Source organism: Salmo salar, chromosome ssa12, assembly GCF_905237065.1.
Source record: "Salmo salar chromosome ssa12, Ssal_v3.1, whole genome shotgun sequence".
Taxonomy (NCBI): domain Eukaryota; kingdom Metazoa; phylum Chordata; class Actinopteri; order Salmoniformes; family Salmonidae; genus Salmo; species Salmo salar.
This window is the reverse complement of record NC_059453.1, coordinates 21,556,079-21,576,934: the sequence shown is the minus strand read 5'-3', so window position 1 is coordinate 21,576,934 and position 20,856 is coordinate 21,556,079. Positions and strand designations below refer to the sequence as shown.

The 20,856-nt window shown below is 43.5% G+C and overlaps 1 protein-coding gene across 2 annotated transcripts in view; it reads right to left on the bottom strand.

Annotated features, from left to right (window-relative positions):
• Positions 1–20,856, bottom strand: part of LOC106588832 (adenylate cyclase type 9) — a 78,425-nt gene that overhangs the window by 13,553 nt on the left and 44,016 nt on the right. For both annotated transcript variants that reach the window (XM_045691020.1, XM_045691021.1), the window contains 3 exons: positions 5,392–5,609; positions 4,897–5,177; positions 650–752 (listed from right to left, as the gene is read on the bottom strand). In XM_045691020.1, coding sequence (XP_045546976.1) covers positions 650–752; positions 4,897–5,177; positions 5,392–5,609 — 602 coding nt within the window. The remainder of the gene's footprint in view (positions 1–649; positions 753–4,896; positions 5,178–5,391; positions 5,610–20,856) is intronic.

Sequence of the window (20,856 nt, the reverse complement as noted above, 5' to 3'; positions counted from 1 at the left end):
TCTCCACCTGGAGGGGAGAGAGTAGTCAGAGACATAGAGAAGGTCTGCACCGGGGCCTGGGTCTCCACCTGGAGGGGAGAGAGTAGTCAGAGACATAGAGAAGGTCTGCACCGGGGCCTGGGTCTCCACCTGGAGGGGAGAGAGTAGTCAGTGACATAGAGAAGGTCTGCACCGGGGCCTTGGGTCTCCACCTGGAGGGGAGAGAGTAGTCAGAGACATAGAGAAGGTCTGCACCGGGGCCTGGGTCTCCACCTGGAGGGGAGAGAGTAGTCAGAGACATAGAGAAGGTCTGCACCGGGGCCTGGGTCTCCACCTGGAGGGGAGAGAGTAGTCAGAGACATAGAGAAGGTCTGCACCGGGGCCTGGGTCTCCACCTGGAGGGGAGAGAGTAGTCAGAGACATAGAGAGAAGGAGAGGAGAAAGGAAGGGGAGAGGTGGTTAGACAGTTGGGATGAGAGGGGAACAACACAGGGACAGAGAGAGGAGATAAAGTTCAGATTATTACTACTATAATGTGGTCAAACTGTTAGAACTGAAATATCTTATACACACCAGCAGGGGGCTTTGTATGAACACGCGGTCAATACGGCTTTGACTGACACGGATTGAGGGTGTCTGTGTGTGTGTGTGTGTGTGTGTTTGTGTGTACCTCCTCCTGGTAGCTGATGCGGTAGGCTGTCTCCAAAGGTCTCTCCAGGAAGTTGAGGCTCAGCTTGTTGATGGGAGGCTTGAAGAAGTAGTCCTTCATCAGACTTGAAAGACAGGAGAATAGATTGAGGAAAAGACCGGTAGAGGGTTTCACGGTGGAATCCTAACTTGAACTCGACATCTGCATGCATGACTTGAATCATCCATTGACATCTATGCATTATTTACGTGATCATCGAGATTAAGTGCATGCATCTCAAGCTGGGATTCCTCCCTTAGACCAACTTAAAATATATACGCTGTCAACACTAATCACCATAGCACTGTTGGTAATCCTAAACCACCCAAGCCATGGACTGTTCTCTCTGCTTCCTCACGGCAAGTGGTGCATCAAGTCTGACACCAACAGGCTCCTGAACAGCTTCTATCACCAAGCCATAAGACTGCTAAATAGCTAACAAATGGCTACACAGACGATCTATGTCTATCTAAGTTGACCTTTTAGTTATTTTTATTCTTGCACTGTCTCAATACACACTCACGCACACTGACACGCTCAACACGCACACACATCTATACTGACTCTATACACACACACACACACACTCACATAAAATCGCTGCTACTCTGTTTATCATATATCCTGATGCCTAGTCACCTTACCCCTATACATATCTACCTCTATAGATCCAGTATCCCTGTACATTATAATATGGTACTGACCCTGTATATAGTATGTTTACCCCTATACATATCTACCTCTATAGATCCAGTATCCCTGTACATTATAATATGGTACTGACCCTGTATATAGTATGTTTACCCCTATACATATCTACCTCTATAGATCCAGTATCCCTGTACATTATAATATGGTACTGACCCTGTATATAGTATGTTTACCCTCTATACATATCTACCTCTATAGATCCAGTATCCCTGTACATTATAATATGGTACTGACCCTGTATATAGTATGTTTACCCCTATACATATCTACCTCTATAGATCCAGTATCCCTGTACATTATAATATGGTACTGACCCTGTATATAGTATGTTTACCCCTATACATATCTACCTCTATAGATCCAGTATCCCTGTACATTATAATATGGAACTGACCCTGTATATAGTATCCTTACCCCTATACATATCTACCTCTATAGATCCAGTATCCCTGTACATTATAATATGGTACTGACCCTGTATATAGTATGTTTACCCCTATACATATCTACCTCTATAGATCCAGTATCCCTGTACATTATAATATGGTACTGACCCTGTATATAGTATCCTTACCCCTATACATATCTACCTCTATAGATCCAGTATCCCTGTACATTATAATATGGTACTGACCCTGTATATAGTATGTTTACCCCTATACATATCTACCTCTATAGATCCAGTATCCCTGTACATTATTATATGGTACTGACCCTGTATATAGTATCCTTACCCCTATACATATCTACCTCTATAGATCCAGTATCCCTGTACATTATAATATGGAACTGACCCTGTATATAGTATGTTTACCTCTATACATATCTACCTCTATAGATCCAGTATCCCTGTACATTATAATATGGTACTGACCCTGTATATAGTATGTTTACCCCTATACATATCTACCTCTATAGATCCAGTATCCCTGTACATTATAATATGGTACTGACCCTGTATATAGTATCCTTACCCCTATACATATCTACCTCTATAGATCCAGTATCCCTGTACATTATAATATGGTACTGACCCTGTATATAGTATCCTTACCCCTATACATATCTACCTCTATAGATCCAGTATCCCTGTACATTATAATATGGTACTGACCCTGTATATAGTATCCTTACCCCTATACATATCTACCTCTATAGATCCAGTATCCCTGTACATTATAATATGGTACTGACCCTGTATATAGTATCCTTACCCCTATACATATCTACCTCTATAGATCCAGTATCCCTGTACATTATAATATGGTACTGACCCTGTATATAGTATGTTTACCTCTATACATATCTACCTCTATAGATCCAGTATCCCTGTACATTATAATATGGTACTGACCCTGTATATAGTATCCTTACCCCTATACATATCTACCTCTATAGATCCAGTGTCCCTGTACATTATAATATGGTACTGACCCTGTATATAGTATGTTTACCTCTATACATATATACCTCTATAGATCCAGTATCCCTGTACATTATTATATGGTACTGACCCTGTATATAGTATGTTTACCTCTATACATATCTACCTCTATAGATCCAGTATCCCTGTACATTATAATATGGTACTGACCCTGTATATAGTATCCTTACCCCTATACATATCTACCTCTATAGATCCAGTATCCCTGTACATTATAATATGGTACTGACCCTGTATATAGTATGTTTACCCCTATACATATCTACCTCTATAGATCCAGTATCCCTGTACATTATTATATGGTACTGACCCTGTATATAGTATCCTTACCCCTATACATATCTACCTCTATAGATCCAGTATCCCTGTACATTATAATATGGTACTGACCCTGTATATAGTATCCTTACCCCTATACATATCTACCTCTATAGATCCAGTATCCCTGTACATTATTATATGGTACTGACCCTGTATATAGTATCCTTACCCCTATACATATCTACCTCTATAGATCCAGTATCCCTGTACATTATAATATGGTACTGGAACTGACCCTGTACAGCTTCTTACTTTCTCATGTCCTCCTTATTTCTTATTTTTATTTCTCCTCCTCCTCCTTTTTGTTCTACCGTATGTTATTTTTGTTAGTACTACATTGATATTGATTAGTGCATTATTGGATTTAGAGTTTGTAAGAAAAAGGCCTTTCACTTTAAACCTAAGGAAGGCTAATCCCTGATCTGCCAAGACATGTCCAGTTCTGCTCCTAAATTAAATCAAATGTTATTGGTCACATACACATATTTAGCAGATGTTATTGCGGGTGTAGCAAAATGCTTGTGTTCCTAGCTCCAACAGTGAAGTAGAATCTAACAAGAGTGCAGTAGTATCTAACAGCAGTGCAGTAGTGTCTAACAACAGTGCAGTAGTATCTAACAGCAGTGCAGTAGTATCTAACAACAGTGCAGTAGAATCTAACAAGAGTGCAGTAGTATCTAACAACAGTGCAGTAGTATCTAACAGCAGTGCAGTAGTATCTAACAGCAGTGCAGTAGTATCTAACAGCAGTGCAGTAGTGTCTAACAGCAGTGCAGTAGTGTCTAACAACAGTGCAGTAGTATCTAACAACAGTGCAGTAGTATCTAACAACAGTGCAGTAGTATCTAACAGCAGTGCAGTAGTGTCTAACAGCAGTGCAGTAGTGTCTAACAGCAGTGCAGTAGTGTCTAACAACAGTGCAGTAGTATCTAACAACAGTGCAGTAGTGTCTAACAGCAGTGCAGTAGTGTCTAACAACAGTGCAGTAGTATCTAACAACAGTGCAGTAGTGTCTAACAGCAGTGCAGTAGTATCTAACAGCAGTGCAGTAGTATCTAACAACAGTGCAGTAGTATCTAACAGCAGTGCAGTAGTGTCTAACAGCAGTGCAGTAGTGTCTAACAGCAGTGCAGTAGTGTCTAACAGCAGTGCAGTAGTGTCTAACAGCAGTGCAGTAGTGTCTAACAACAGTGCAGTAGTATCTAACAGCAGTGCAGTAGTGTCTAACAGCAGTGCAGTAGTATCTAACAACAGTGCAGTAGTATCTAACAGCAGTGCAGTAGTATCTAACAACAGCGCAGTAGTATCTAACAGCAGTGCAGTAGTGTCTAACAGCAGTGCAGTAGTATCTAACAACAGTGCAGTAGTATCTAACAACAGTGCAGTAGTATCTAACAGCAGTGCAGTAGTATCTAACAGCAGTGCAGTAGTATCTAACAGCAGTGCAGTAGTATGTAACAACAGTGCAGTAGTATCTAACAACAGTGCAGTAGTATCTAACAGCAGTGCAGTAGTATCTAACAACAGTGCAGTAGTAAATAACAACTAGTCCTATCAACTAATCCAGGGTCAGCTTCAGACTGTCAATCATTCCACTTAAGCCACCTACTATCTCCCAACGTTAATATGCTCCTCTAAACTGGTTCAGGGTCAGGGTTTATGACTGAACTCTGGTCTAGGTTATTTAAATGTACTGAACTCAAAACAGTTCATAAGAAAAGCCAAAAGCCACCATACTCCCTCCGGTCCTCACCTGTCCTCCTTGATTACATCAACAAAATGGACGTCACTCTTCTCCCTGAAGTTCTTGGAGCGTAGCGGGATGAGGGCGGAGTGGTCCATGCCTGTGCCCCCCGGTCCCGCCCCTCCTGGACCCCCCATACCCAGGCTGGTACCCGTCCCTGTGCCCGTACTGGTCTTCTTTTCTTTCTCCTGGAGCATGTCGCATAGAGAGCTCTGGCTGGCCATCACCGAGTCCTCCAGTGGAGGACTGAGAATGCCATTCAGAGCCCTGGGGCTGCAGCCTGGAGTAAACTACAGAAGAAGGAGCGAGAGGGATGTGTCTTAGACAAGTGTGCGGTGCAGGTGTATGTTACTAGCAGGTGTGTGGTAAGCTACGTTGGCACAGGAGTGTGTTGTCAGTGTGTGTGTGTGTGTGTGTGTGTGTGTGTGTGTGTGTGTGTGTGTGTGTGTGTGTGTGTGTGTATGTGGATGCGTCCTTGCGTGCCTGCATAGGCGTGTGGTCTACCTTGGCGCTGTTTGTCTTATGTTCATCCTGGCATCCATTGAGTCCGGCCCCCTCCTCTGTCTGCTCCCCATTCACAGTGCAGGACACACAGAGGGCAGCAGCCCCCCCAGGTATGAGGGCAGAGGTGTGGGGGCGAGGGCACGGGGTCAGGATGTCCTGAGAACAACCACACTGAGCATGCTCTAACTTCCTCCCTGAGATCAGGTAGGTCTTCATCCCTGCAGAGGGGAAACACACACAGCTGTCAATACACAAGAACACACTCTTAATAATACACAGACAACCACCATAACACACACACTTAACCTGTTGGGGATAGGGGGCAGTATTTGCACGGCCGGATAAAAAACGTACCCGATTTAATCTGGGTATTACTACTGCCCAGAAACTAGAATATGCATATAATTATTGGCTTTGGATAGAAAACACCCTAAAGTTTCTAAAACTGTTTGAATGGTGTCTGTGAGTATAACAGAACTCATATGGCAGGCAAAAACCTGAGAAGATTCCTTACAGGAAGTGCCGTCTCTGACCATTTATTCGGCTTCTACACTCTCTTTATTTAAAACTGAGTATCTCTGCTGTAACGTGACACTTCCTACGGCTCCCATAGGCTCTCAGAAGGCGGCAAACCGCTGAATGATGTCTTTGCAGGCCCTGGCTGAAAAACATTAGCGCATTTGGATGGTGGTCGATCAGAGGACAATGAGACTGAGGCGCGTGCACGAGGCGACACCATGTTTTTATTTTCTCTGTCTTTGAACGTAAACAGGGTTTCCCGGTCGGAATATTATCGCTTTTTTACGAGAAAAATAGCATAAAAATAGATTTTAAACAGCGGTTGACATGCTTCGAAGTACGGTAATGGAATATTTAGATTTTTTTTGTCACGAAACGCGTCGGGCGCGTCACCCTTCGGATAGTGTCTTGAACGCACGAACAAAACAGAGGATATTTGAACATAACTATGGATAATTGTGAACCAAACCAACATTTGTTATTGAAGTAGAAGTCCTGGGAGTGCATTCTGACGAAGAACAGCAAAGGTAATCCAATTTTTCTTATAGTAAATCTGACTTTGGTGAGGGCTAAACTTGGTGGGTGTCTAAATAGCTAGCCCGTGATGGCTGGGCTATCTACTCAGAATATTGCAAAATGTGCTTTCACCGAAAAGCTATTTTAAAATCGGACATCGCGATTGCATAGAGGAGTTCTGTATCTATAATTCTTAAAATAATTGTTATGTTTTTTGTGAGCGTTTATCGTGAGTAATTTAGTAAATTCACCGGAAGTTTGCAGTGGGTATGCTAGTTCTGAACGTCACATGCTAATGTAAAAAGCTGGTTTTTGATATAAATATGAACTTGATTGAACAGAACATGCATGTATTGTATAACATAATGTCCTAGGATTGTCATCTGATGAAGATCATCAAAGGTTAGTGCTACATTTAGCTGTGGTTTGGGTTTATGTGACATTATATGCTAGCTTGAAAAATGGGTGTCTGATTATTTCTGGCTTGGTACTCTGCTGACATAATCTAATGTTTTGCTTTCGTTGTAAAGCCTTTTTGAAATCGGACAGTGTGGTTAGATTAACGAGAGTCTTGTCTTTAAAATGGTGTAAAATAGTCCTATGTTTGAGAAATTGAAGTAATAGCATTTCTAAGGTATTTGAATAACGCGCCACGGGATTCCACTGGCTGTTGAGTAGGTGGGACGATTTCGTCCCACCTACCCTAGAGAGGTTTTAATAATACACAGACAACCACCATAACATACACACTTAATAATACACAGACAATCACCATAACACACACACGCTCCCTACACACAATCAACCCAGCAGTTGCACTGTGCAGTCTGACAGTCAGACAGTTAGTTAGTCAGTCAGTCAGTCAGTGATTCAGACCTGCCGACAGACAGAGAGAGACAGTAATATAAGCTGTGGTGTATCACAGTGTGTTTGCACAACACCAGAGACTGTAGTGGCGGAGTTAAAGGGCAATTCCACCACTTTTCAACCTCATTTTCATTATCGCCAGCACAATACCAGTGTATATGGGAAAAAGTTATATCTGATGGCATCAAAAGAAATAAAATGTCACAGAGAAGCATGAGGACCTTTCTTCTTATTTTTTTAACCACAGATCATTGAAACGTGCCGTTTTCACATATGTAGAGACACTGGTATTGTGCTGGAGATAATGAATATGAGGTTGAAAAGTGGTGGAATTGCCATTTAAAGGAAAGATTCACCTATTTTGAATGTTATATGGTTTTTGTGCAGCTCTGAATGATGTTTTATCGATTACAGGGGTCCTTTAATGTTTTCACGTGTATCTGAGCTATTGCCGTTCAAGCTGGCAGAAATACAACTGGCATGAGGAGTTTTGTAACTTAGTCATCTTTCCTTTAACAATGCTGTGGGGCAAACAAGGAAATACACAAACACTGGAGTACTAGAAGTGGCCAACGGCCAGCCGGTATCAGCCTGTTCAAACACGCTAAAGCTAGTTGGGCTAGATAAAGGTATTATAGTTCATATACAGCTAATACTAACAAGGCTAGCTCTCATAATTTTAAACATGGCTAATGCCAGGCAAGTTCAAAAAGAGCTTATGCTAAGAGCTTATACTAACTAGGCTAGCAAGTGCTCTCACAGTTCACACACAATGCTAGAATAGGTTAGCTAACTGCTCTCACAGTTCAAACCCAATGCTAGAATAGGTTAGCTAACTGCTCTCACAGTTCAAAATGAAATGCTATCCAGGCTAGATAGATGGCTCACAGTTCAAACACAGCCAATGCTACGCTAGGTTAGCTAGTGCTCTCATTATTCAACATTACTGATGCTAGCTAGGCTAGCTCTCATAATCAAAACACAGTGGAAGCTCAGGGGATTGTAAGCAAATAGGAAAACTGTAAAACAAATTGTAATTTAAAAAAATCTTTCTAGGAACTAGTTCCCTGTTCCTGCACTAATGCAAAAGTTCTCTGAATATGTTTTAAATGAAAAAAGTGTGTGTCTATGAATATGTTTCAGATGAACACACACACGAAAGATGTATCTAGCTACGTGTGACGTGTCAGCCTTTGCTGTGAGTGTATTTGATCTGTATATTAGTAAGCGCATGTATAAGTGTGTGTGTACGTCAGTTTGTACGTATGCGTTTGTGTGTGTGTGTGTGTGTGTGTGTGCGCGCGTCAGTCTGTATGTATGAGTGCGTGTGTGTTTGCACTAGCACTTTACTGAGTGAGTCACACACTCATATTGTGCTTCTCTGTTTCTCTCACTTGTCTTTTAGAATCACCAAGGCTGATTCATTCATTCATCTCTTCTGTCTTTAAGTTTCTCTCTCCTCCCTTCATCACTCACTTTCCTCCATCACTATCTATCTTTCTCTCTCTCTCCTTCTTTCTCTCCATCTTTTCACTCTACCACTTCCATTGGCAGACACACCACCATAAGAAGAAGTGCTCTTATCTCATTTCCCGGTGTCTCTCTAACTCAATTCAATTCAATTCAATTCAAGGGGCTTTATTGTCATGGGAAACATATGTTAACATTGCCAAAGCAAGTGAAGTAGATAATATACAAAAGTGAAATAAACAATAAAAATGAACAGTAAACATTACACTCACAGAAGTTCCAAAAGAATAAAGACTTACAAATGTCATATTATGTATATATACAGTGTTGTAACAATGTGCAAATGGTTGAAGTACAAAAGGGAACTCTCTCGCTCTACCTCTCGCTTGCACCTCTTTCACACACCTCTCTGATTCAGAGGGGTTGGGGCTCCCAAGTGGCGCAGCATTCTAAGGCACTGCATCTCAGTGCAAGAGACATCCCTACAGACCCTGGTTCGATTCCAGGCTGTATCACAACCGGCAGTGATTGGGAGTCCCACAGGGCGGCACACAATTGGCCCAGCGTCGTCCGTGTTAGGGTTTGGCCGCTGTAGGCCGTCATTGTAAATAAGAATTTGTTCTTAACTGACTTGCCTAGTTAAATGGTTAAATAATATACTTTTTTTTTATAAATGCGGAAGACATTTCAGTTGAATGCATTCAGTTGTACAACTGACTAGGTTTTCCCCTTTCCTCTCTATCTCCCTCCCTCTCTCCACCCCTCAAATCAGTTCATGAGAACCAAAACCCACCAGACTCTATCTCTCCTCTCTCTCTCTCTTCTGTTGCCAGATCAGTCACTGTCACTGGTGTCACTGTGAACAACAAACCTAATATAGTAATCTATTCTATCCTATTCTAGCCTGTCTGTGTGTGTGTGTGTGTGTGTGTGTGTGTGTGCATGTGCCTCGGAGTTGTGGTCCCTTAGTTGGATTTAATATGAGCGTACTAGGCCATGACCTTCTGTCTGTCTGTCTGTCTGTCTGTCTGTCTGTCTGTCTGTCTGTCTGTCTGTCTGTCTGTCTGTCTGTCTGTCTGCCTGCCTGCCTGCCTGCCTGCCTGCCTGCCTGCCTGCCTGCCTGCCTGTCTGTGCATGTATGTGTCTGTCTGTCTGTGCATGTATGTGTCTGTCTGTCTCTGCATGTATGTGTCTGTCTGTCTGTCTGTCTATCTGTCTGTCTGTCTGTCTGTCTGTCTGTCTGTCTGTCTGTCTGTCTGTCTGTCTGTCTGTCTGTCTGTCTGTCTGCCTGCCTGCCTGCCTGCCTGCCTGCCTGCCTGCCTGCCTGCCTGCCTGTCTGTGCATGTATGTGTCTGTCTGTGCATGTATGTGTCTGTCTGTCTCTGCATGTATGTGTCTGTCTGTCTGTCTGTCTGTCTGTCTGTCTGTCTGTCTGTCTGTCTGTCTGTCTGTCTGTCTGTCTGTCTGTCTGTCTGTCTGTCTGTCTGTCTCTTCATGTATGTGTCTGTCTGTCTGTCTCTGCATGTATGTGTCTGTCTGTCTCTGCATGTGTGTGTGTGTGTGTGTGTGTGTGTGTGTGTGTGTGTGTGTGATGTGTGTATGTATGCGTGTGTGTGTGTGTGTGTGTGTGTGTGTGTGTGTGTGTGTGTGTGTGTGTGTGTGTGTGTGTGTGTGTGTGTGTGTGTGTGTGTGTGTGTGTGTGTGTGTGTGTGTGTGTGGGCCAGTGAACAGGAACAGGGACAGGGGGGAAGGACACTAGAGTGTGAGAAACAGCAAGAGGAAGTGAATGGAAAGTTGTACAACAGTGGGCAACACAGCACACACAATCTTACAGTGGTCTTGTTACCAACTGTCTATGTTTACTGAGGCAGGACAAGGGAATCAGAGATGAGTGGATTTTATCAAAACAATGTACTGCTGCAAGAAAAGGGAGTGTGTGTGTGCGAGAGAGAGAGAAAGAAAGAAAGAAAGAAAGAAAGAAAGAAAGAGAGAGAGAGAGAGAGAGAGAGAGAGAGAAAGAGAAAGAGAGAAAGGAAGAGAGCGTAGAGTGAAAGAGAGACAAAAGGAGAGAGGGAAGGAGTGTGTATTTATGTCTGTGTTTGTTTGTGTGTGAGAGATGATAGAACCAAGGAGGGCCTACAGCAGCACCTAGATCTTCTGCCAGACCTGGGCCCTGACAGTAAATCTCAGTATGACCAAAATAATGGTGTTCCAAAAAAGGTCCAGTCACCAGGACCACAAATACAAATTCCATCTAGACACCACTGCCCTAGAACACACAAAAAACAATACCTACCTCTGCCTAAACATCAGCGCCACAGGTAACTTCCACAAAGCTGTGAACGATCTGGGAGACAAGGCAAGAACGGCATTCTATGCCATCAAAAGGAACATAAAATTTGACATACCAATTAGGATCTAGCTAAAAAATACTTGAATCAGTTATAGAACCCATTGCACTTTATGGTTGTGAGGTCTGGGGTCCACGCACAAACCAAGAATTCACAAAATGGGACAAACACCAAATTAAGACTGCATGCAGAATTCTGCAAAAATATCCTCCGTGTACAATGTAAAACACCAAATAATGCATGCAGAGCAGAATTAGGCCGAGACCCACTAATTATCAAAATCCAGAAAAGAGACGTTCAATTCTATAACCACCAAAAAGGAAGCGATTCCCAAACCTTCCATAACAAAGTCATCACCTACAGAGAGATGAACCTGGAGAAGACTCCCCTAAGCAAGCTGGTCCTGGGGCTCTGTTCACAAACACAAACAGACCCCATAGAGCCCCAGGACAGCAACGCAATTAGACCCAACCAAATCATGAGACATCAAAAAGATAATTCTTTCCAATGTGTCAAGTAATTAACAAAAACACAGAGCAAACTAGAATGCTATTTGGCCCTAAACAGAGAGTACACAGTGGCAGAATACCTGACTACTGGAACTGACCCAAAATTAAGGAAAGCTTTGACTATGTACAGACTCAGTGAGCATAGCCTTGCTATTGAGAAAGGCCGCCGTAAGCAGACCTGGCTATCAAGAGAAGACAGGCTATGTGCACACTGGCTACAAAATGAGGTGGAAACTGAGCTGCACTTCCTAACCTCCTGCCAAATGTATGACCATATTAGAGACACATATTTCCCTCAGATTACACAGACCCACAAAGAATTAGAAAACAAATCCAATTTTGATAAACTCCCATATCTACTGGGTTAAATACCACAGTGTTCCATCACAACAGCAAGATTTGTGACCTGTTGCCACAAGAAAAGGGCAACCAGTGAAGAACAAACACCATTGTAAATACAACCCATATTTATGTATAGATGTACTATTGTAAAGTGGTTGTTCCACTGGATATCATAAGGTGAATGCACCAATTTGTAAGTCGCTCTGGATAAGAGTGTCTGCTAAATGACGTAAATGTAAATGTAAATGTATGTTTATTTACTTTCCCTTATGTACTTTAACCATTTGCACATCTTTACAACACTATACACATAATGACATTTGTAATGTCTTTATTCTTTTGGAACTTCTGTGAGTGTAATGTTTAATGTTCATTTTTATTGTTTATTTCACTTTCGTATATTATCTACTTCATTTGCTTTGGCAATGTTAACATATGTTTCCCCATGCCAATAAAGCCCTTTGAATTGAATTAGAGAAAGAGAGAGAGTGTGTTTGTGTTCTCAAAAGGTCATTGAGTTTAGCCTGCCTTGCATAACACACATTCCATATAGGCTTGTATTTGGACGTTTTTCTTACTGTCTAAGATTCAGATGAAAACACTTCTGTACCATTTACACTAAATACCCACTTTATAGTAACCGACCCTGTATGTATATTCACATGTACAAGTCTCATGTAGCCTTATCACCAAAACTACACTGAACAAAAATATAAACACAACATGTGAAGTGTTGGGCCCATGTTTCACGAGCTGAAATAAAAGATCCCAGAAATGCACAGAAAGCTTATTTCTCTCATATTTTGTGCATCAATTTGTTTACATCCCTGTTAGTGAGCGTTTCTCCTTTGCCAAGATAATCCATCCACCTGACAGGTGTGGCATATCAAGAAGCTGATTAGACGGCATGATCATTACACAGGTGTAACAATAAAAGGCCACTCTAAAAGTGCAATTTTTTCACACAACACAATGCCACGGATGTCTCAAGTTTTGAGGGAGTGTGCAATTGGTATTCTGACTGCAGGAATGTCCACCAGAGCGGTTGCCAGATAATTTAATGTTAATTTCTCTACCATGTCGTTTTAGAGAATTTGGCAGTACATCCAACCGGCCTCACAATTGCAGACCATGTGTAACCACGCCAGCCCAAGACATCCACATCTGGCTTCTTCACCTGCAGGATCGTCTGAGACCAGCCACCCGGACAGCTGATGAAAATGTGGGTTTGCACAACCAAAATATTTCTGCACAAACTGTCAGAAACCGTCTCAGGGAAGCTCATCTGCGTGCTCGTCGTCCTCACCAGGGTCTTGACCTGACTGCAGTTCGGCATCGTAACCGACTTTAATGGACAAATGCCCACCTTCAATGGCCACTGGCACACTGGAGAGGTGTGCTCTTCACGGATGAATCTCGGTTTCAACTGTACCGGGCAGATGGCTGTACAATATGATCTTGTTGCCATCTGATGCACATTCACATGTCATAAATCAGCACTGCAGAGCTCTCCCTGTCCTAGGCCGTGCCCTGATTGTATTACTGTTGATGATATCTGGAAATGTGTATGTACACCCTGGCCCATCTACCCTTGCTAGCCCCAATTCTGACTTGTGCTCTGATATCTGCTTCACTGATTTCTGCTCTCGTAAAAGCCTGTGTCTTCTGCACGTTAACACTAGAAGCTTATTACCTAAAATGGATCAATTGAAAGTGTGGGTCCACAGCTCCAATCCAGATGTGTTGGTCATTACTGAGACGTGGTTAAGGAAGAGTGTTTTGAATACTGATGTTAGCCTTTCTAGTTATAACCTTTTTCGGCAAGACAGATCTTCCAAAGGTGGGGGAGTAGCAATCTTTACCAAGGATCACCTTCAGTGCTCGGTTGTCTCCACCAAGTCTGTCCCCAAACAATTTTATTTGCTGGTTTTAAGTATTAAACTTTCAAATAGCTCTTTGTTGACTGTTGCTGCGTGCTATCGTCCTCCATCAGCACCGGCCTGTACCCTACCTGCCCTAACCTCTCTCCTGGCCCCTTACACTAAGTCTGAATTTGTCCTGCTAGTTGGCCTAAACTGGGACATGCTTACACTAGCTGACCAAGTCCTAAAGCAATGGGACTCCCTAAATCTATTTCAGATTATTACCAATCCCACAAGGTATGACTCCAAACACCCATCAAAGGCTACTCTTCTTGATGTTATCCTCACAAATAATCCTGACAGGTATCTCACTGGACCCTTTGATCACTCGGCTAAGCATGCCTCTCCTTAATGTCAATATGCCTTCTCCATTGCTGTTCTGGTTAGTGTTTATTGGCTTATTTCACTGTAGAGCCTCTAGCCCTGCTCATTATACCTTATCCAACCTCTCAGTTCCTCCACCCACACATGCTATGACATCTTCTGGTTTCAATGATGTTTCTAGAGACAATATCTCTCTCATAATCACTAAATGCCTAGGTTTACCTCCTCTGTACTCACACCCCACCATACCTTTGTCTGTACATTATACCTTGAAGCTATTTTATCGCCCCCAGAAACCTGCTCCTTTTTCTCTCTATTCTGGACGTCACAGACGACCAATTCTTATAGCTTTTAGCCGTACCCTCATACTTATTCTTCTCTGCTCCTCTGGGGATGTAGAGGTGAATCCAGGCCCTGCAGTGCCTGGCTCCACTCCTACTCCCCAGGCGCTCTCTTTTGATGACTTCTGTAACCGTAATAACCTTGGTTTCATGCATGTTAACATTAGAAGCCTCCTCCCTAAGTTTGTTTTATTCACTGCTTTAGCACACTCTGCCAACCCGGATGTCCTAGCTGTGTCTGAATCTTGGCTTAGGAAGTCCACCAAAAACTCTGAAATCTTCATCCCTAACTACAACGTTTTCAGACAAGATAGAACGACCAAAGGGGGCGGTGTTGCAATCTACTGCAGAGATAGCCTGCAGAGTTCTGTCCTGCTATCCAGGTCTGTACCCAAACAATTTGAACTTCTACTTTTAAAAATCCACCTCTCCAAAAACAAGTCTCTCACCGTTGCCGCCTGCTATAGACCCCCCTCGGCCCCTAGTTGTGCTCTGGACACCATATGTGAACTGATTGCCCCCATCTATCTTCAGAGCTCGTGCTACTAGGTGACCTAAACTGGGACATGCTTAACACCCCAGCCATCCTACAATCCAAGCTTGATGCCCTCAATCTCACACAAATTATTAATGAACCCACCAGGTACAACCCCAAAGCCGCAAACACTGGCACCCTCATAGATATCATCCTAACCAACGTGCCCTCTAAATACACCTCTGCTGTTTTCAACCAAGATCTCAGCGATCACTGCCTCATTGCCTGCACCCGTAATGGGTCAGCGGTCAAACGACCTCCACTCATCACTGTCAAACGCTCCCTGAAACATTTCAACGAGCAAGCCTTTCTAATCGACCTGGCCCTGGTATCCTGGAAGGATATTGACCTCATCCCGTCAGTAGAGGATGCCTGGTTATTTTTTTTAAATGCCTTCCTCTCCATCTTAAATAAGCATGCCCCTTTCAAGAAATTTAGAACCAGGAACAGATATAGCCCTTGGTTCTCCCCAGACCTGACTGCCCTTAACCAACACAAAAATATCCTGTGGCGTTCTGCATTAGCATCGAACTGCCCCCGCGATATGCAACTTTTTAGGGAAGTTAGAAACCAATACACACAGGCAGTTAGAAACGCCAAGGCTAGCTTTTTCAAACAGAAATTCGCTCGTGCAACTCCAACTCTAAAAAGTTCTGGGACATTGTAAAGTCCATGGAGAATAAGAACACCTCCTCCCAACTGCCCACTGCACTGAGGATAGGAAACTCTGTCACCACCGATAAGCCCACTATAATTGAGAATTTCAACAAGCATTTTTCTACGGCTGGCCATGCTTTCCACCTAACTACCCCTACTGCATTCAACAGCACTGCACCCCCCACAGCTACTCGCCCAAGCCTCCCCCATTTCTCCTTCTCCCAAATCCATTCAGCTGATGTTCTGAAAGAGCTGCAAAATCTGGACCCCTACAAATCAGCTGGGCTTGACAATCTGGACCCTTTCTTTCTAAAATTATCTGCCGAAATTATTGCAACCCCTATTACTAGCCTGTTCAACCTCTCTTTCGTGTCGTCTGAGATTCCCATAGATTGGAAAGCAGCTGCTGTCATCCCCCTCTTCAAAGGAGGTGACACTCTTGACCCAAATTGCTACAGACCTATATCCATCCTACCCTGCCTTTCTAAGGTCTTCGAAAGCCAAGTTAACAAACAGATTACCGACCATTTCGAATCCCACCGCACCCTCTCCGCTATGCAATCTGGTTTCAGGGCTGGTCATGGGTGCACCTCAGCCACGCTCAAGGTCCTAAACGACATCGTAACCGCCATCGATAAGAAACAATACTGTGCTGCCGTATTCATTGACCTGGCCAAAGCTTTTGACTCTGTTAATCACCACATCCTCATCGGCAGACTCAGTAGCCTTGGTTTCTCAAACGATTGCGTCGCCTGGTTCACCAACTACATCTCTGACAGAGTTCAGTGTGTCAAATCGGAGGGCCTACTGTCTGGACCTCTGGCAGTCTCTATGGGGGTACCACAGGGTTCAATTCTTGGGCCAACTCTTTTCTCCGTATACATAAATGATGTCGCTCTTGCTGCTGGTGAATCTCTGATCCACCTCTACGCAGACGACACCATTCTGTACACTTCTGGCCCTTCTTTGGACACTGTGTTAACAACCCTCCAGACGAGCTTCAATGCCATTCAACTCTCCTTCCGTGGTCTCCAACTGCTCCTAAATACAAGTAAAACTAAATGCATGCTCTTCAACCGATCGCTGCCTGCACCTGCCCGCCTGTCCAGCATCACTTCTCTGGACGGTTCTAACTTAGAATTTGTGGACAACTACAAATACCTAGGTGTCTGGTTAGACTGTAAACTCTCCTTCCAGACTCACATCAATCATCTCCAATCCAAAGTGAAATCTCGAATTGGCTTCCTATTTCGCAACAAAGCATCCTTCACTCATGCTGCCAAACATACCCTCGTAAAACTGACCATCCTACCAATCCTCGACTTCGGCGATGTCATTTACAAAATAGCTTCCAATACCCTACTCAACAAGCTGGATGCAGTCTATCACAGTGCCATCCATTTTGTCACCAAAGCCCCATATACTACCCACCACTGCGACCTGTACGCTCTCGTTGGCTGGCCTTCGCTTCATAATCGTCGCCTAACACATTGGCTCCAGGTCATCTACAAGACCCTGCTAGGTAAAGTCCCCCCTTATCTCCGCTCACTGGTCACCATAGCAGCACCCACCTGTAGCACGCGCTCCAGCAGGTATATCTCTCTGGTCACCCCTAAAGCCAACTCCTCCTTTGGTCATCTCTCCTTCCAGTTCTCTGCTGCCAATGACTGGAACGAACTAAAAAAATCTCTGAAACTGGAAACACTTATCTCCCTCACTAGCTTTAAGCACCAGCTGTCAGAGCAGCTCACAGATCACTGCACCTGTACATAACCCATCTATAATTTAGCCCAAACTACTACCTCTTCCCCTACTGTATTTATTTATTTTATTTATTTTGCTCCTTTGCACCATATTATTTATATTTTATCTCTGAACTTTCTTCAAACTACAAATCTACCATTCCAGTGTTTTTCTTGCTATACTTTATTTACTTTGCCACCATGGCATTTTTTAGCCTTTACCTCCCTTATCTCACATCATTTGCTCACATTGTATATAATCTTTTTTTTTTCTTCATTTTTTTTCTTCTACTGCATCATTGATTGTATGTTGTTTTACTCCATGTGTAACTCTGTGTTTTTGTATGTTGTCGAACTGCTTTGCTTTATCTTGGCCAGGTCGCAATTGTAAATGAGAACTTGTTCTCAACTTGCCTACCTGGTTAAATAAAGGTGACATTTTTTTTTTTTAAATCAGTCTGGTGTTTTCTGTAATGACCTTAGTGATCACTGTTTTACAGCCTGTGTTCGTAATGGGTGCTCAGTGAAATGACCTGTCCTGATTTGTCATAGTTGCTTGGTAAAAAAACTTTAATGAGCAAGCCTTCCTTCATGAACTGGCCTCTGTAAAATGGTATAGAATCAGCTTGTGTCACAGTATCCACAGAAGGTGGCGCCCCTCCTCAGTCGGGCGGAGCTCGGCGGTCGTCGTCGCCGGCCTACTAGCTGCCACCGATCCATGTTTCTGTGTCTTTTGGTTTTGTCTGTCTGATCCGCACCTGTTCCTTGTCTGTCATTAGTGGGGGGGGTATTTAGTGTGTCTTTCCTGTTCGGGATTTCGTGCGGGATTGTTTTATGTCTCTTCAGGGCAGACGTTAGTGAGCGCTGCTCCCTATTCATGTGTTGGCCGGGCTGCGCCCCGTGCGTCATTCATTTTGGAGCGTTTTCCCTCTTTGGGTGTTGTGTGCGCCCTGTGCCTTTCGGCTTCTTGTTTTTGTTTTCGGGTGTGAATAAACGCTATTGCACTACCGGACCTCAGTCTGCTGCTATTGACTCTACCCCTCTCCTGCTCCTGGTAAAACGTGACAGCTTGATCCCCTCTGTCGAAGACACTTGGACATTATTTTTTAATATTTTCAATAGTATTGTTAACAAACACGCCCGCATAAAGAACATTTGAATTAAAAACAACCGTGATCTTACTCCACCTCAAGAATTGCATTTGGCGAAAGGCTTGGCACACGCATACTCAGGCTGACTGGCTCTCGTTCAGGCAAATGAGAAATAAGTAAACTCAGGCTATCTGGAAGGACAAAGTTAGTTACTTTAAGGAGCAGTTCTCTCTCTGTGGGTCTAACCCCAAGAAGTTCTGGAAAACGGTTAAAGACCTGGAGAATAAACCCTCCTCACAGCTGCTCATGTCCCTTAAAGTTGATGATGTGGTTGTTACTGACAAGAAGCACATGGCTGAGCTCTTTAAATCACCACTTCATTAAGTCAGGATTCCTATTTGACTCAGCCATGCCTCCTTGCCCGTCCAACATTTCCTCATCTCCCACCCCTTCTAATGCGACTATCCCCGATGCTTCTCCCTCTTTTTCCCCTGCCCTGCTACAAAGTTTCTCCCTGCAGGCGGTCACTGAGTCCGAGGTGCTCAAGGAGCTCCTGAAATTTGACCCCAAAAAAACATCAGATGGTTTAGACCGATTCTTCAAGGTTGCTGCCCCTATCATCGCCAAGCCTATCTCTGACCTTTTTAACCTGTCTCTCCTTTCTGGAGAGGTTCCCATTGCTTGGAAGACAGCCACGGTTCGTCCTTTATTTAAAGGGGGAAATCAAGCTGATCCTAACTGTTATAGGCCTATTTCTATTTTGTCCTGTTTATCAAAAGTGTTTATTGATGTCTATAGTATTTTCTCTGATATGCAATCTGGTTTACACTCAAGTTATGGATGTGTCACTGCAACCTTCAAGGTCCTCAATGATGTCACCATTACCCTTGATTCTAAGCAATGTTGTTCTGCTATTTTTATTGACTTGGCCAAAGCTTTTGATACGACAGACCATTCCATTCTTGTGCGCCGGCTAAGGAGTATTGGTGTCTCTGAGGGGTCTTTGGCCTGGTTTGCTAACTACCTTTCTCAAAGAGTGCAGTGTATAAAGTCAGAAAATCTGCTGTCTTAGCCACTGCCTGTCACCAAGGGACTACCCCAAGGCTCAATCCTAGGCCCCACGCTCTTCTCAATTTATATAAACAACATAGCTCAGGCAGTAGGAAGCTCTCTCATCCCTTTATATGCAGATGATATAGTCTTATACTCAGCTGACCCCTCCCCGGATTTTGTGTTAAATTCTCTACAACAAAGCTTTCTTAGTATCCAAAAAGCTTTCTCTACCCTTAACCTTGTTCTGAACACCTCCAAAACAAAGGTCATGTGGTTTGGTATGAAGAATGCCCCTCCTCCCACAGGTGTCATTACTACCTCGAAGGGTTTAGAGCTTGAGGTAGTCACCTCATACAAGTACTTGGGAGTATGGCTAGACGGTACACTGTCCTTCTCTCAGCACATATCAAAGCTGCAGGCTAAAGTTAAATCTACCTTTTTACATTTTAGTAGACGCTCTTATCCAGAGCGACTTACAGTAGTTAAGGCATACATTTCATACATTTATTTCCCGTACTGGTCCCCCATGGGAATCGAACCCACATCCCTGGCGTTGCAAACACCATGCTCTACCAACTAAGCCACACGGGACCGTGTCCAGACTTGGTTTCCTCTATCGAAATTGCTCCTCTTTCACCACAGCTGCCAAACTAACCCTGATTCAGATGATCATACTACCCATGCTTGATTACGGAGACATAATATATAGATCGGCAGGTAAGTGTGCTCTCGACCGGCTAGATGCTCTTTACCATTCGGCCCTCAGATTTGCCACCAATGCTCCTTATAGGACACATCACTACACTCCTCTGTAAACTGGTCATCTCTGTATACCCGTCGCAAGACCCACTGGTTGATACTTATTTATAAAACCTTCTTAGGCCTCACTCCCCCCTATCGGAGATATCTACTGCAGCCCTCATTCTCCACATACAACACCCGTTCTGTCACATTCTGTTAACGGTCCCCAAAGCGCACACATCCCTCGATCGCTCATCTTTTCAGTTCGCTGCAGCTAGCGACTGGAACGAGCTGCAACAAACACTCAAACTGGACAGTTTTATCTCAATCTCTTCATTCAAAGGCTCAATCATGGACACTCTTACTGACAGTTGTGGCTGCTTTGCGTGAAATATTGTTGTCTCTACATTATTGTCTGTGCCCAATAATGTTTGTACCATGTTTTGTGCTGCTACCATGTTGTGTTGCTACCATGTTGTTGTCAT